The sequence below is a fragment of the Anomalospiza imberbis genome, chromosome 1, assembly GCF_031753505.1.
Source record: "Anomalospiza imberbis isolate Cuckoo-Finch-1a 21T00152 chromosome 1, ASM3175350v1, whole genome shotgun sequence".
Lineage (NCBI taxonomy): Eukaryota > Metazoa > Chordata > Aves > Passeriformes > Viduidae > Anomalospiza > Anomalospiza imberbis.
Genome location: NC_089681.1, coordinates 97,666,523 through 97,683,489, shown reverse-complemented (window position 1 = coordinate 97,683,489; position 16,967 = coordinate 97,666,523). Strand labels below are relative to the sequence as shown.

General features: G+C 35.7%; 1 protein-coding gene across 9 annotated transcripts in view; it reads left to right on the top strand.

The window, feature by feature from the left end:
• Nucleotides 1-16,967, top strand: part of GOLGA4 (golgin A4) — a 73,851-nt gene that overhangs the window by 51,727 nt on the left and 5,157 nt on the right. For 4 of the 9 annotated variants that reach the window (XM_068201290.1, XM_068201282.1, XM_068201268.1 and 1 more), the window contains 9 exons: nucleotides 430-4,505; nucleotides 5,212-5,333; nucleotides 6,484-6,614; nucleotides 9,628-9,741; nucleotides 12,257-12,277; nucleotides 12,446-12,514; nucleotides 13,139-13,214; nucleotides 14,996-15,099; nucleotides 16,789-16,884. In XM_068201290.1, the coding sequence (XP_068057391.1) occupies nucleotides 430-4,505; nucleotides 5,212-5,333; nucleotides 6,484-6,614; nucleotides 9,628-9,741; nucleotides 12,257-12,277; nucleotides 12,446-12,514; nucleotides 13,139-13,214; nucleotides 14,996-15,099; nucleotides 16,789-16,884 (4,809 nt within the window). Of the gene's footprint in view, nucleotides 1-429; nucleotides 4,506-5,211; nucleotides 5,334-6,483; nucleotides 6,615-9,627; nucleotides 9,763-12,197; nucleotides 12,225-12,256; nucleotides 12,278-12,445; nucleotides 12,515-13,138; nucleotides 13,215-14,995; nucleotides 15,100-16,788; nucleotides 16,885-16,967 lie in introns of those variants that run through there. The other 5 variants (XM_068201320.1, XM_068201259.1, XM_068201276.1 and 2 more) reach the window with 4 other exon arrangements.

The following is a 16,967-nucleotide window of genomic DNA, read 5'->3' as shown; positions in this document are numbered from 1 at the left end:
CAGCATTTCCATGGCAGGTAGAATTATGATAAATCAGTAGGCACGTAGAAAACTCCATACTACTATTGTAATTTCCCTATATTTCTCATCCTATATGTTGGTACTTTAGTTTAAGAAGAAAATGTGAACATACCTCTCATAAATATCACTACTTACTTTATTTGAATTAGTTATATTATTTTCAATTTTTTGTGTTTATTTTCACTGCAGTGAGATAGGGAGTTTTTTATTAATTAGCTAACTCTCCATAATGGAAGCAAAAGTGAGAACAAACCAGATGAGTGAAAGGCTGATTGAAGAAGTTGACATTCACTAAAAATAATGGAATAATTAACTTGTAGTTATGTGAATCTGGTAAATTTTTTTTTTAAATTAATACAATTTTTACCTTTTGAATATTCATATTCTTTTAAAACTGTATTCTAACAGAGGATTCTTGAACTGGAAAGCTCTCTTGCAAAGTATTTGCAAGATGACAGAAAGCAGTCAGAGGAATTAAATACTCTTCTAGAGTCTGAAAAAAAACAGCACAGTAAGGAAATAAACGATATGGTTGAAAAACACAATAAAGAACTGGAGAATGTGAAACAGCAGCAAGAAAAGATTTGGACAGAAAAACTTGAAATTTTAAAACAACAACAAATAACTGAAATAGAAAAAATAAGAGAGAAACAACAACAAGAGATACAAACTATTTTGAAAGAGAAAGAAACAATTTTCTGTGCACACATAGAAGAGATGAATGAAAAAACATTAGAAAAACTTGATGTGAAACAAACAGAATTAGAAGCACTGTCTTCTGAGCTATCAGAAACACTAAAAATACGTCATGATTTAGAGCAAGAGCTCTCAGAATTAAATAGTAAAGTGTGTGAAGCTAAGCAAGAATTGAAAGGAAAGTTGGAAGAAGAGAGGAAACGGCACAATGAAGTGATTGAAACAATGTTAAAAGAGCATGAAATGTCTATTCAAAGTGTTGAGAAGGTACTCAAAGAGGAAATCAACAAGCTCAAACAATCACTGGAGGAGAAGGACAGACATTTGGAGGAGTTAAGAGCACATGAACAGAAAATGAAGGAGTCTGCAGAAAGATCTGAAGCTGAACTTGTCCAAGTGTTTGCAAAGCTAGAGGAGCAAAGCAATGAAGATATGAAGAAAGTAGCCACTCTAACACAGCAATATGAATGTCAACTAAAGGACCTACAAAGAAAGGCTGATGAGATGAAGAGAAGTCTGATTGAGAAGGAAAATGAAATGGAGCACATGAAGAAGTTACAGAACAAGCAAGTAGAAGAACTTAAACAGAAACTGTTAGTTGCAGAGGAGAGAATTAGTACTTTACAAGGAGAGTATGAAAGTAAACTGAAATATCAGGAGAAGAAAGTCGAGAAAATGAAACAGAAATCAAAAGACATGCAGGAAACTTTGAAAAATAAACTTGCTGAGCAGGAAGCTAAACTTAAAAAAGAGCTTGAAAACAAGCAGTTGGAATTCAGTCAGAAAGAGAGTGAATTCCATACTAATATTTTTGAAATGGCACATGCCAGCTCATCTGGAATCAATGATGCAGTGTCAAAACTGGAATCTAATCAGAAAGAGCAGTTAGACAGTTTTGCTGAGGACCACATAAGGAAATTGGAAGAAGTAATCCAAAGTTGGGAAAAGAAACTTAATCAGCAGATTGAAGAGCTCAAGGAACAACATGCTATGGAACTGCAAGAGAAAGAGCAGGAAGTTGGAGACCTGAAACAGAAGCTTTTCATCTTCAGTGCTGACAAGGAGGACTCCAGAACAGAAATAATTCAACTGAAGGAAGAACAAGTGAAAAGGGAGGAATGCCTGAAGGAATTGCAAGAACAGCTAAGGCAGTCAGTGGCTAAGGTGAATGCTTTGTCAGATAAGGAAAGTGACATGAAAACACAGTTGAAAAAATTGGAAAGTGATCTTAAACAGTCCCTGAAACAGCAGACAGGACTTCAGGAACAACTCAGTAAACAGAAAGCAGTTGAAGAGAAGGACAAAGCCACAATTAATGAGCTGGCTGATACACTGCGAACTCTTGAAGAAAAACTCCAAACTGTGCAATCTTCTCAGTACAAAGATAATGAAAATTATGACAAAAAAATAGAGACAATTCGGCTAAAAGAAACAGAGTTTAAAAAGTTGTCAGGAGAACTTACAGCCCAGTTAGATGCTTGGAAGAATGCTGAAGCTTCATTGCAAACTAAAGGCAATGAATTAATTGAAAAATGTAGTGGAAAAATTGGCATAATAACATGTAAAATTGCAGACTGTGAGCGCCGAACTGCAAAGGTTAAAGAAGCAATATTAATCAAAACAAGTAAGATAACTGAACTGGAAGCTCAACTTAGAGAAATAACAGAGCATCATTCTGCTGGTAGTACTTCTTTGCAAAAGTCAATGCAAGAACTGCAGAAGGACGATGTAATTATGTCCATGAGAGCTGACATTGCAGGACTTGTAACAGAAAATGAACAATTGCAAAAAGAGGGAGGACATCAGCAGCAAGCAGCATCAGAGAAAGAAACTTGCATAACACAGCTGAGGAAAGAGTTATCTGAAAATATCAATGCTGTCACATCAATGAGGGAAGAACTCCAGGAAAAACAATCTGAAGTATCTGCTCTCAACAAAACAGTAACTGACCTTAATGTTAGACTTGAAAGCACAGTAAGTTTAACAGAGAAGGCAGCAGCCATATCTCTGTTAAGCAAACAACATCAAGAGGATCGGTTGCAGTTGTTAAATCAAGTAGAAGAGTTATCATCCAGAGTTGAGATGCTGAGTCAAGAAAAAGCATCAGCTCTTGATCAGATAGATCATTGCATGGCCCAGCTGTCAGAGTGGAAGATGAAAGCACAAACCAGGTTTACACAAAATCATGATACTATCAGAGATTTGCAGAGTAAACTTGAATTAAGCAATACTGAAGCCAATAAAAAAGATGAAGAACTAAATAAACTGAAGGAACAGCTGGCTAAACAAAACAAGAATCTTGATTGTTTAAAAAGCGAATTGGAACAAAAGCAAAACAGGAGGGAAAAGGAAGAAAATGAGTTAACCTCAAAGTTAAAAAAACAAGCAGCAAAAATTGCTGAACTAGAAAAAGACATTGTTCAGAAAACCTTAGAAAATGATTCCTTGTTGGAGGAACTTAAAAATTGTAATGAACAAAAAAACACAGGGAAAGAAGAAATAGCTTGGCAACTCCATCAGGCAGAGAAGGTGGCTTTTGAAAATGAGAATAGATTTAAGAAGGCTGAAGAAAAAGTGCTTAATCTAGAGAAGCAAATGGGTTCACTGAAAGCTGATTTTGAAGCAAAGGAGAAGGAATTTGATCAAATGAAATCAGTGATACTTAAAAGGAAAGAGGAAGAACTGAAAGAATTAGAAGAGAGACTGAATGCAGAGAACAGCACTAAGCTGGCTGATCTGAAAAAGAAAGCAGAGCAAAAAATACGTTGTATTAGAAAGCAGTTACTGTCTCAGATGGAAGAAAAGGAACAGCAATTTAAGCAAGATAGGGAGGACCAGTTAAGAAAGTTGGAGCAGAAAGTACAGGAGAGAGAAGCCAAAATTGAGTCCTTAGAAGAAAAAATTAAGTCAACAAGAGATTCCACAGAATTAGAGAAGGAGATGCTGGAAAAAGTAGAGAGTGTAAAAGCTGCTGTAGAACAAGAGAAAAATAACTTACTTGAGAGTGTCCAACAGACATACAAAGAAAAAATACAGGTGTTACAGAAGGGCTTAACCGAAAAAGATGCATTATTACAGAAGTATGAGAAAGAACAACGAGAGAGTAATGACTGTCATCTAGAACTGCAAAACAAACAGAAAGAACTCCTTAAAAAACTAGAATGTGTTGAGAAGAGCCATCAGGAAGAGCAGGTTAGGACCAAAAGTCTCAGGAAAGAACTTGAGGAACAAACCAAAAAATATTCATTGTTAGTGGATGAGCATGCTTGTTGTGGCAGTGTTTTAACAAGCAGTAAGGAAGAATTGAAAGTTAAAGAACAAAAAAATCTTGATATGGAGAATATAATTGGAGACTTACAGAAAAAAGTGCAGGAAAAGGAGGCTGTCACTCAGTCTTTAGAACAGAAGATAAAAGACTTAGAAGATAATATAGTGAAGGAAAATGAAATGCTTAAGATTGAGATGGAAGATATGACTTTAAGATATGAAGAAAAGCTAAAATGTCTACAGCAACAGTTGGGTGAAAGAAATGACAGTCTGAAAGCTTTTGAGGAAAATGCTGAAGAAAAGTCCAGATCTGTTTTGGAGCTGCAGAAGTTACTAGTTGATATGCAGAACCAGAAGAAGGACTTACAGACTAAACTGGAAGAGACTGAAGGAGAGAAACAGAAACTACGCAAAGAGGTGAATAATCTTCAAAAAGACATACGTACTCTGCGAAAGGAACATCAGCAAGAGCTTGACATAGTAAAGAAGGAGTCATTAGAGGAAATGGAGCAAAAAATCAGGTAAATTCTTTGTTCCTGTCTGTGTTACCATTTCTGTATTTTATCTCTAGCCACTAAAACCTCAAGAATACTTTTCTAAAGCTCAGTTTATAACAAGGAAATAATGACTGATTTTTTTTTTTTTTTAGTTGTTCTAAATAGACTTAGAGAAACAGAAAGAAAAGAGATTTGACATTTGGCAGAGTAATACCGTTTCTGATCTGTGTCAGTGATGGTAATTTTCAACATTGCTAAAGCGTATAATATAATTCTATTTTTCTCAAAGCGAAAACAAAGTTTATTAAAACTTAGTACTGAGAGCTACATGTTCAATTGATACCAATAATTCTACATACATACTGCAGAAAATGCGGTGTACTGCTTAGCACTTTTAATAGTTTCTCAAGCAATTCTAAAAATTCCCTAAAAATTCTTTTTATGGCATACTCTTTTCTTCCAGTTCTTCAACTTCCTCGGCTAAAACTCCATATCTTTGGAAGGGTTCAATTCTGGGTTGTTTTTAAATGAAACACCTATGGCTACCAGGTGAACTAGATAGGCGAGAAAGATACAGCCCCCCTGAATCTCTCAGAATTCATATAATTCAAAACCATCCCATTCTACAATAGTTTTCAAGAAATTCCCAGATCTCTTGCCTTGCCTTATGTTTTCACACACTCTTGAAATGTTATATTTCCTTGCTGTATGTTTTGACATTTTTGTACAGATGTGAACAGGAAGACATTGAGTTAAAGCACAACTCCACATTAAAGCAGTTAATAAGAGAGTTCAATACTCAGCTGGCTCAAAAAGAGAGAGAATTGGAAACTGCAGTAAAAGAGACAATCAGTAAGTGCAATATTAATATAACCTAATATAACCGTAATCTGTAAAATAGTCAGAGAACCGAATCTTCAGTTATTGTTGTTTTGAGGAAGCGATTTTACCTGTTACTGTGATAAACACAACATGTGTTTTATGAATGTCTAGAGAACTTAGGGGAAGAACTTGTCTTGCTCATGAAATAACTTAAATATTAATTGTAGTAAAATTAGGAAAATGCATATGTAGCTGTTCTGCAGGAGGGATCTTTGATCTAGCACTCTTTACATCTGCCATGGCAAGTGTTGCCCATGATAGCCATAGATACCTATCTTTCTTTCAAAGGAAAGAAAGAGTAAAATTTTGAAGGTGAAAGTGCATTGGTAAGTTTCCATTGCAATGCTACTTTGTCTCCAGTAGTAAAAACTTTAACATTCCATTGTTGAATATATGGCACCTGGAGAGAAACTTACATTTTAGAGAAACTTAGATCCATCTGAGAATCAGAATTGCGTTTTCTTAGCTGCATCTTGCAGACTTCATTCACTAACCACTAACAGTGCCAACTAGATATGATGTGTAATTGTAACACAATGTGATTATAACTAGAGTACAACATATTTTGTCTTCTCGGTCTTTTGCCACCATAGTGTAACTTGGAAATTAGAAAAGTGAGAAAAAGGTATGGTTTGATTCCAGTTACTAGAAGTACACTTACAGGTGAGGAGTTTCTGAAGATTGCAAAAGTTTCAGTCACATCTCTAGACAGAATAGGAGATAGAATTAGTTAATAAATATTGGTTGTCATCTTCTAGAAACTAGTTCCAGCACGAGGTAGAAAAAATTGCTCCAGGTACCAAACTGCAGACAACAAATTTTGTACATGTTAGGATCAAGGGACATAATAGTAACTGATAGTATGGAAAAATGAATTTTTCTGGCAATTTTTCCTTATAGTTACTTTAAAGCATTTTTAAAATGTAGTAAATCCTACACTTACTTTTCCAGAGAATATTCTGTATCATTATAATTTCTATTCCTGAGATTTTTGAATAGAACAAAATTTCCATCAGCAGCTCTGGACTTGTTATCAGTTATGACATAATTTTTTAAAAGCCCTAAAAAGCCAAAAAACAAATCCATGTTTTTTAATACTGCCTAACTTGTTTTTTTGTAGGTAAAGCCCAGGAGGTAGAAAATGAATTGATAGAAAATCATCACATAGAGACAACACAGTTGCATAAAAAAATTGTTGAAAAAGATGATGATCTAAAAAGAACTGTGAAAAAATATGAAGAAATCCTTGAGGTACCTTTTTAAAAAGTGATATGACTACATAAATTTCAAAATTACTCGTTTTTGATTTAATATCTAGATAGAAAAATTGTAGTTCTTTCTAGTAAAGGTCTTACTGCTTGAATTCCACTTGATATGTCTGGTGACCTAGCTTGCGATTAAAATATTTGTTTCTGAAGTTTATGGGCATGAAAGAACATCAGAAATTAAGCCCTAACTTCGATCATTCCATAAAAATTAGATTGCTCAGTCCTTACATCCTTGGGCAGTTTATGTGCCAGATTGGAATGAGCAAACTGAGTGACATTTAAGCTTTTACTAGAATTGTGGTGGTGGTGGTGGTGTATTGTTTTTTATAAATAGAGTGTTTTGGGGCAGTCTCATTCTCTATCTCCTTCGTCTGATGCCCTGAGATTGGTGCCATAGCCCTTAAAGTAAGGTTCTGTTCCATGCGGGGTGCAATGTGTTTGCATAGTTTTTATACTAGTAAAGATTTCTTTTTCTTTGCTTGTAAAGAACAGTTTTTCTGCATGATATTTGCAGATAGACATACTTTTTCTCTAGTAGTGTTTCAACCAGAAGTTACCAGCTTATTTCAATTTAAGGATACATCACCAAGGATGCCTCCTGTTTTAGCCAAATAAATTTTCCCAGTCCTACCTGTACGTGTCGAAAACATTAAATGGTTTCAGCACTAGACTGTACATCATATTGGAATGCAGGCTTTAAACAGTCCACTTACATCTATCTAGTTTGTCTCAAATGGTAAGAAGATGAAGCAAAAATAAAGCCAATTGCAAGAATGAATCTTGTTCATATAACTTTGTTGCACTCTTGCATTTTAAACATGGTTTATGCTAAAAATTGTCTAACTTGGTTTATTTATCCTCGAAGACAAGCAAGAATCATTCCATCTGTTAGACTTCACATGATTTGCTTGTGAAGTGCTCCACTTTTATGTGTTGTTTTCTTTTGTGAAAACTAATATCACATAAGATTTCATTAAAGTCTCCCTAATTAAAGGATTTTTAGATCGGCATAGCCTCTAATTAGGGAGCTAAGTATTTTTTCTTCAACTAAATTTATATCGTTAGAGAAAAGTTGAACACTGTTTTCCAGCTAGATTATTTTAAGCCTAACTATGAACTTTAGTTATGTTTCTTTTCATTTGTTGTCATGCCTTTCATGAGAGTACAGGATAGGCTTTCTGATTAAGATTTGGGAAACTGTAACTTTTTTGAAGTCTTAGTCTATAACTGTAATTAAATCCAAATAGCATGTAGTTTATTTTCAGAATATGCCAGATGCTATATAGAACAATAAGTTCTTACTGTAGATGCAGATCAGTAGCATTTTGGAAACCCACTTGTGCGCTACTAATTTTAAATTCAAAATAATAATCTCTCTTCAGGGGTTTATCCAAATATTTGCTCACAGGTATGTCCCTTTTACAAAAGTGTCACTCATCATTTTGAGTTTAATTTCTTTTCAGACTTTCAACTACCTTTTATAACTAAGAATGAAGTGCATTCAATTGTGATTTATTTAATGAAACAGTTGTGTACAAATTGTAAAATTTAGATTCTTGGTGGACAAAAAAAAATTTAAAAATCTGCAAAACCCAAAACAACAACCATCACTATCCCTTAATATGCCAGGTATTGAGAATTTTTTAATTGGGAAGTTTAACCATCTATAAAAAAAGAAAAAAGTTTTTTAGATATGACTAATTGTTGATACACTTCTGAGGACATAGAAAAATCATGGGAGTGAATAGAAGCTAACATTGTTTGGAGGTCATGATGTTTGAGCCTGGATATTTTTTAAACTTTGAGGCTGTAAAAATTGCTCAGATACTGCATCGTATTGCTCAAATACTGCATCGTACCCATTATTTGTGGGTAGATTTGCTTAATTTCTTTTTGATCATGCATTCCGGACTGAGGGGCTGCATGGGAAGGTGTTTTATTCTTAACTCATGTGCAAGGAACACCTTAAAAATTGGTCTTAGAGGGAAGTAATTATTTTATTAGTAATGGCATACCGTAAGTCTTTTGAGCCTAGATCAGCTTTCTAGTCCTACACTTAGTTTTCCAGAGAATATTCTGTATAATTGTAATTTGTACTCCTGAGATTTTTGAATAGAACAAATTTTCCATCAGCAGTTCTGGACTTGTTATCAGTTAATTAGTTGTACTAATTTGACTTGAAGTACTAATGCGTTAGTAGAGCCATCAACTGACTGACTGCCGTGTACGGTTAGCATGAGGGAAACTAAAGTTTTAGTTTTGTTCAGAAACAGGGACATGCACTAGGAATTGGAGTGCTGTTTTATAAGGTCCCTAATGTATTCTCTCATAAAAAGACCAGAGGGGACACAATTTTTAAAAATACTTGTTTTTGCAAAGTGCCATATAGATGGATTAACTTCCTAGGATTTAGGTGATTTTATTTTCTCCTAAACAGGAAGAGTTAATTTCCTCCCTACCATTCTTGTTACTGCTTCTTTCCTCTACACTGAATACTGCCTTCCAGACTCTTGAGAACAGGAAATTGTTGGTCATTGTTTTGGAAAATGTGCTTAAAACTGCTTTCATAGCATCTTTGTGAGAGTGGCTGAAGAAAGGATTTAGGTCCTTGTCACTTCCATAATACAGGAATTAATTCTGTGTTGTCATCTACCCCTTCCATGAAGTTCGTGACCGTCATGAATTTACTGGATTATACTCGAATACTGTTTTAGTGCCCAAGAGAAATAGACCTTTTTTGGAATTTAAAAAAAAAGTAACTGTAATCCTAGCTGTGTAATCTTTATTGATGGAGGCTACAAAATCTTGTTAAGCACCAACTATTTTTCTTGGTTTATTCTGTAGGAGTCTGGTGTAACTAGCTTTTATACAAATATCAAGCATATATTTTCTGTGTATAGTATAACATTTATTGATTGCTTTATGTCCACCATAGTTAAAGTTTTGAGTAGTTAAATTATTAATTTTATAAGTAATTTTTTGCCTGTATTTTGAAGTCTCGTGAAGAAGAGATGACAGCAAAAGTTCATGAGTTGCAGGCACAGCTAGAAAACTTGCAGAAGGAATACAAACAAAGGATTGCGGAAGAAGAACATTGCAACAGTGAAAAAGTGAGCTGGCACTGACATTTGGTTTTATATCTCTAAGTATGAAATTCTTGGTCCATGGGAAATTCTGTAGTTTATTTGTAATTGGACTTTATTTATGTGTCTGGCCTTCGCTGTCATGTAAATGAATCTCTTTAGAATCGGAAGTATTTGGTACTACCTTTTTAATTGGTATGTTGAAAAGTCCAGTTCTGTTGTTATTATTAAGGTGGGGTTTTTTTGTCCTCTACATGTTTTTATGTTGGTTTTATTGGAAGCCCTTTAGAAGGAAAGAAAATCCCATTAAGTAATTTTTAGAGTGATTTTTTAAAAATTCGCATTTCAGAGGTGTCTGAAGTAGTGCCTTGAATATATCAATTATGGACAGAGAGGCCTTCCATTGAAAGAAGACTGCCTTCATTCTTTTGGCTTTCTGAGATTACATTTTAATTTGAGGAATTCTTTGGTAAAAATACTACTAACTGTTATTGTACTGAGGAGAGAAAAAGTGTACGAGGTGTTGAGTCGTTGATGAGAATTCATACTGACCTTACTTTTAATTTTTTCATTTTTACAACAGGTAGCCCTGGGAAGAGTAAATTTATATATTTGACATTAGAAACTGAAAGTACAAATTATCTCATTGTCCTAGTGTTTGTTACTTTGGCCTTGCACTTGCATACAAAACCCTTTATATTACTTTTCCATGGTATGAGTTGTTTTCATAACAGGAAAAGCAGAAATCTAAGACTGCCTTGTATTCTTAATTAACCCTTGTTCACCTACTGATAGTCTTACATAATATTATTATCTAGCGGAAGATTCTTAAAGAGATTCCTAACTTCTAAAATATGATTATGAAAAGTCTGAAGAGTACTTTTTCTTTAGGACTTCTTTGTCAGCTGTTTCACTCCTAGTTTGTTATAGCAGTCTGCTATAAATATAGGCAGTCATTAAGTATTGTATTATACATGCATCTTCTGTATTACTAATAGGACAGTTATATCAAATTTATGTACCAGTAATGGTATTTCATGTATTCATGTATTCAGCTCAGAAGCAATGCATCCCAACAAGGAGTAAATCAAACAAAAATTCCAGGAGGCTTCTATGGATGCATAAGGACCTGATGGGCAAACTCAGAGTTGAAAAAAAAAAAAAAGAAGCTTTTAGGAAGTGGAAACAAGGACAGGTGGCCTGAGAGTAATACGGGGAAATTGTATAGGAAGCTAGGGACAAAGGTAGGGAAGCCAAAGCCCAGTTAGAATTGTTGTAGCCAGGAAAATTAAGGCAAACAGGAAGGGCTTCTCTACATATGTTGCAAACAAAAGAAAGACTAGGGAAAATGCGGGCCCTCTTTGGAAGAAAATGGGAAACCTGGCTACTCTGGACAAAGAGGAGGCTGGGGTTCTCAACGACTTCTGTGCCTCTGTCTTCAATGGCAAGTGCTTCAGCCACGCCACCCAAGTCAAGAAAGGCAGATGCAGGGATTGGGAGGATGAAGACCCTGAGCCCACTTGTCATGGTTTGACACTGGCCAAATGCAAGGCAGCCATTAAAGTCTTTCACTCACCCTCCCTGCCACAGCTGGGCAGAGGAGAAAAATATTAGAGGTTTGAGATCCTTAGAGGAATGGCTTTCCCCTATTTTATGTTTGTGGGGTGTAGGAGACCCCAAGATTTTATCAACCTGAGATGGGGAATAAACCTCCTCTTCGACACAATTGCAAAGAGGCTTGGGAAGAAAAAAGTAATATTGACCCTGAGATCAGTTGAGTTGGTTAAAGCATGAGACTAATTGTGCCAGAGTCACAGGTTTAATCCCTCCATGGGCCATTCACTTTAAAAGTTGGACTCTGCTCCTTGTGGCTCCCTTCCAACTTACAATATTCTATGATTCTGTGAATACATACTAAGCCTACCTTAAAAAAAAATTCACACATAAATTATTTGATGTTGAAATGCTTATACAGCCTTGAGTTATACCCATGACTACTGAAGCATTATTTTCCTTAGAGTTGAAACACTGAAAGATAGAAATTTCAGCTTAGACTTTTTTCTGTACTTCATAAACATCTTTGCAAGATGTAGAGCTCATGAAGCTCTTATCTGAAGCTATTTTCAGGTATATGTTCACATTTCCAAATGTGACTTGAAGAATTAAGGAAAAACATAAAATATTCAGAATAGTATTAATTGTAGTTAGAGCATCCTGTGATGTATTTCATATTCATTCAGTTATTATTCATCTCCAATATGCATTTCATGAAGATTTGGAAACACTAGGTTCTTGAAGTTATGTTTATGATGATTGTCTTACAGAATCAAATGAGATAAGTTAAATATCAGCTTCATGTACTGTCAATACAAATAAGTTAAACTATTTATAAGACTAGTTGTTACTATTGGGTAATTTCAATTTTAGTCATTCTCAATTAACACACTGTATCAGAACTCAATTATTGATATTCCTTTCTCTAGTGCTTGATATAATCAGTATTTTTCATAAATTTTAATCTCAATTTTTATTGTTGTTATAGGTCACAATAACTGAACTAAAGGTAAGTCTTACATGTTATTGATTTTCCATTCTAATACTTTTGTTGCGGAGCAGTTTTAAAGCTGAAATTCTGCTTATAAGTTTGTGTGTGTTAAAAGGAGAAATAGGTTTATTGCAAACGTACCTATGATGTATTTTCAACAATTTTCATATGTGATTGTCTTTTCAGGCACTACTTGCACAGAAGACAACACTAGTCAGTGATTCAAAACTGAAGGAGCAGGAGTTGAAAGAGCAGGTAAGGGTGACGTTGAATGAGTAAGAAGTATTCTTGTTTGATACTCAGTGTTTGCAGTATTAAAACATTTGTTCTTTTCAAGTGATGATGTGGTACATCTCCATACAAGGTACTGTGAATATAATAGACAAAAAAAATAGGTTTCACTCATACTTGCTCTCAGAAGATCTGTGTAATTTTCAAAGTATTCCTCTATCCCCTGAGAATAAAAACACCACAAGCTTGTGATACTGGTTAGCAAAGCAATGTGAAAAGGGGAACAGTGCACTTTATGAAATTCTGGATTTTTTTTTTCAAAACGAAACGTTTTTGATGTTTAAGTAAATTAAGTAGTTTTTGTTGTATGCTTTTTTATCTATAAATAAGACATGTATGCTTATATATAAAAATAGAAATACGAATATATAATATATGCATAACATCTGCTATATGTATTTTTATGTGTATATACAGATGTACAACACTGGGACAGCTTTTAATAACACAGTTTCTAATGTTTTCCTTCTTTAAAAAGCAAATGTATTTTGCTTTTATAAGAGATTATATGGAAACTGTTTCAGTTATGCTTATTTTAGCTGCTGTTAGTTATAACACCATTTATCATATCAACTGTTCTCTGTTTAGATTCACGTACTGGAAGACCGGCTTAAACATTATGAGAAAAATATGTATGTCACATCAGTTGGAACACCGTATAGAGGTTAGTACACAGTTTTCATCACAGATAAGCTTTTCGTTTGTTAGAAAGATACAGTTTAGTCTAGAAAATGAAACGTCAGTCTTTTTAAAACACTTACATAATGCACTTATGATACCCTTGTTTTCTGTTGTCTATTATAATAGAATTGGTGTGTAATTTCAGATGACCAAATCACACAGCGTTTTGTTTGATGTTTTTTTTTTTATGTCAGCTAGTCAAAAGAGCTCTGTATCAGAATTCTTAAGCTCTCTGCAGTACAGGACCCAAGAGCATACAGTAGACAGGGGCAGAGATGGGCACACCTACAGCAGGGCACAGCTTGGGACAGAAGGTCCCAGGCTGAGCTGGGACACATCCCTTGGGCCCTTGGCAGGAGACGGTGAGGGTTCTAGGAGAGTCTGGTCCCAGCCACCCAAGTCCTTTGAGCAGGCCCAGGACCCAGGCAAAAGTAGACTTGCACTGCTCGTGTACTATCCTTTAGACACTGGTTGTTGGACACTTTGGAGATAGAGTAGGGGCTTACAGACCTTCTTTCTGGTGGTATACTGTTCCTCTCAGACTCTTTTAATGTAAGATAGAAAAATGCACAGGGAAATGAACACATATTGCTCACCTTCAAAAGATTTGCGGCTGTTTAGTTGAGGAGTATGTACTGCATGAGACAGAGGGCTCAAGCACTGAGCCGTGCTAATGTTAGAGATGTGGGGTTTTGTCATCCTGCGCGGACCCATCTTAGCCACATGAACTCAGAAGACTTTCAAAAACCATGTCACACTTGCTTTTAGCAAATTTGTGCAAATGGTCAAATTATCTCAGGATGATCTATATCTCTCATCCCCTCAGAAGGTTCATGCCTGCTTCCCTCAAGGTGACTGAGCCAATGATGGGAGATGGTTGTGGGTATTCAGTGCCTTTTGCTAGTGCAGGTCTGGGAAGAAATACAATCAAGGATTTCCTCAGCATGTACTGTTAGGGAGAGAAGCAGGAAATGTACTTCAGCTGGAAGGGACCAACATCAGTTTCATAAACCAGCTGTGTGACCACTTCAGGGCTGATGAAAAGGTAAAGTATGTCTTTAAGGACACTGTCCAAATGCCTCTTCAACACTGACAAACAGGCATCAACCACCCCTCCAAGAGGTCTGTTCCAGAGTTTGACACCATCTTGGTAAAGAAATGTTTCCTCACATCAAGTCCGAACTCCCCATGATAGATGAAGGTTTCAACCATTTTCCATGTGTCCTGGCACTGGGTATCAGGGAGAAGAGAGCAGTACCTGCCTATCAACGTCTATTCAGGAAGCTGTAGAGAGCACTGAGGTCACCCCTTAGCCTCCATCTCTCCAAATTAGACAAACCCAGACTCCCCAGCTGCCTCTCAGAGGACATGCCTATCAGCGCCTTATCAAGTAGCAGAGGTACCCTCTGGGTGTGTTCATGTACCTTCATATCCTTTTTAAATGGTGGGGCCCTGAACAGCACACAGTACTCAAGCTGACGCTGTGCCAGTGCTAAATAGGTTGGGACAATCACCTCTTTTGACTGACTCATGATGCTGTGTTTGATGCACTCCAGGATGAGGTTAGTCCTCTTGGCTGCCAAGGGCACATACCCTGGTGACTCCTGTTGCACCTCCTGCCAACCCCTTTCTGAAGGGCTGCAGTTACTCCATCTAAGGTGCAGATTACAGCATTTGTTCTTGTTTGGTTTTGTGCCATTAGTGAAACTTGGATTCGGATGAGTGACTCTCAGTATAAATATTCTCTTCTTTTTGTTTACACAGATGGAAACCTTCACCATAATGACATTTCCCTGTTTGAGGAACCCACTGAGATTGAATACTTGAGAAAAGTGCTCTTTGAATATATGATGGGTCGTGAGACAAAGGTATGGAAATTTGTATATGCTGACATGTGATCCAGGTTAGAGTAAAGTTTAACACCCTTGCTGTATGATGTGAAGTACCATGTGGTTTTCATTTGTTATATGCTGTTTATTTCTGACACAGGATTCAATAGGCTCTCACATTTTTTTCCAAAAGAGACATGATTCTTAACTTCAAAACTTCATCAGCCTGCCAAGATGAGTGGTAGGTGGAGGGGATTTTCACATGTCTCACTACTGTACCTATCAAGACAAAAACCTTTATGGGTAGATACAGTTTTAGCTGCAAAAGTCTATTTGTTAGTCAAACTTGATGTAAAATGAAAGCTGGTATGCGGAATATTAAAAAAGTGATCTTTTGATGTAATCTTGACACAAACATGGTAAGTTACAGTTGGATTAAATAACAGTTTGCTAGTAGCTGTGTTACCAGCTGAAGATGTGAAATACCTCTTCAGTAATTGCTTAAAGATGTTTCATAGTATTCCCAAATCAGTATACCTTAGATGTTATTAATTCATTCTTAAAACTAGTGAAAAGCTGGACAGTAGGCTTCTTGATTTCATATCCTGGTTTCCTTTCAGTCATTAGATGTGTTTCTGGAGGACACTGAGCTTAGTGTCTGCTCTTTTCAGGATTATATAATATAATCATAAATCTATGGATATGTCTTGAGAATTGGTTTCATCCTGCTACATGAACTGGAAAACCATGAGCAGTGATGATGTGAATGATAGAACTTTTAAAAACAGTTTTAAGTATGCTTTTTAAAGTATTACTGTGCTTTCCACCACTGCCCCCAACACAGTTCTTAAGTTAAAATATCTACATTGTAATTTATCTTCTCAGTACAGATATTCCTTTCTGTCAACTTTTTTGTTCCTGGACAAGAAGAGGCATTTTTTAAATGTAATTCTGTCTTGTAAGGTCATTTTGGTGGCCCTTATTTGTGCATGATCCCCTTTACTAGTGCAAATATGTATCCCTTGTCTCAAAGGTGATTCAATAGTGGAATTGTTGGTATCACTGGACATGCTTCCTCTTTTTGAACAGAGTTCAAAAGAATCTGTGCAAATTATCTAAGATGTATTGCCAATTATGAATCCTAGTAAATGATACTGGAATGCAATCAAGACATTAATGAATGCACCAGTTCGTCTACAGTATTGGAGACATAAGGAAAATGCGGAGGCTGATATGGATCTAAGAGTCAGGAATTAGTGTCATGACTTGTAATGTGGGTAATTACCACATTCTTTGTAAACTGCTTTACCAAGGTGTGTATTTGTATTTGCTGGGAGGTTTTACTGTCTTGCCCTCCAGTCCAACTTTATTATTTGCCTCTTGCTTGGCAGGAAATCTGCAACAAGATTGACAGATTGATTTTTCTAGGCATGCACTTTATCTAGTATGCTGTCTTATTAATGTACTCTATCATTTGAGCATAGATGCCACAGAACTTACATCACACTACAGTAGCTGAAGTTTGTGACCATGTGAAAACATTGTTTTCATGTAATTCACATCATGAATACACAATGTGATGCAAGTATTTATATCTTACAGATTTCACTGTTTTCCATTGACATTAATAAAATAGTATCCAGTATTATTAAATTCGATTATTTTTAAAATATTACAGAGCATCTTTATGGATGTGGAATTATATATGAATAACCTATATCTCTTTAGACAATGGCCAAGGTTATAACAACAGTGCTAAAGTTCCCAGCAGATCAGACTCAGAAGATACTAGAACGAGAAGATACTCGACCAGTGGTAAGTTATGTAAGTAAATCAAGTTTATTCAAGACGATTAGATTTCAAGAATAAGGAATTAGAAACTTGTTCTGTCTTGTTTTTTGTGTGTC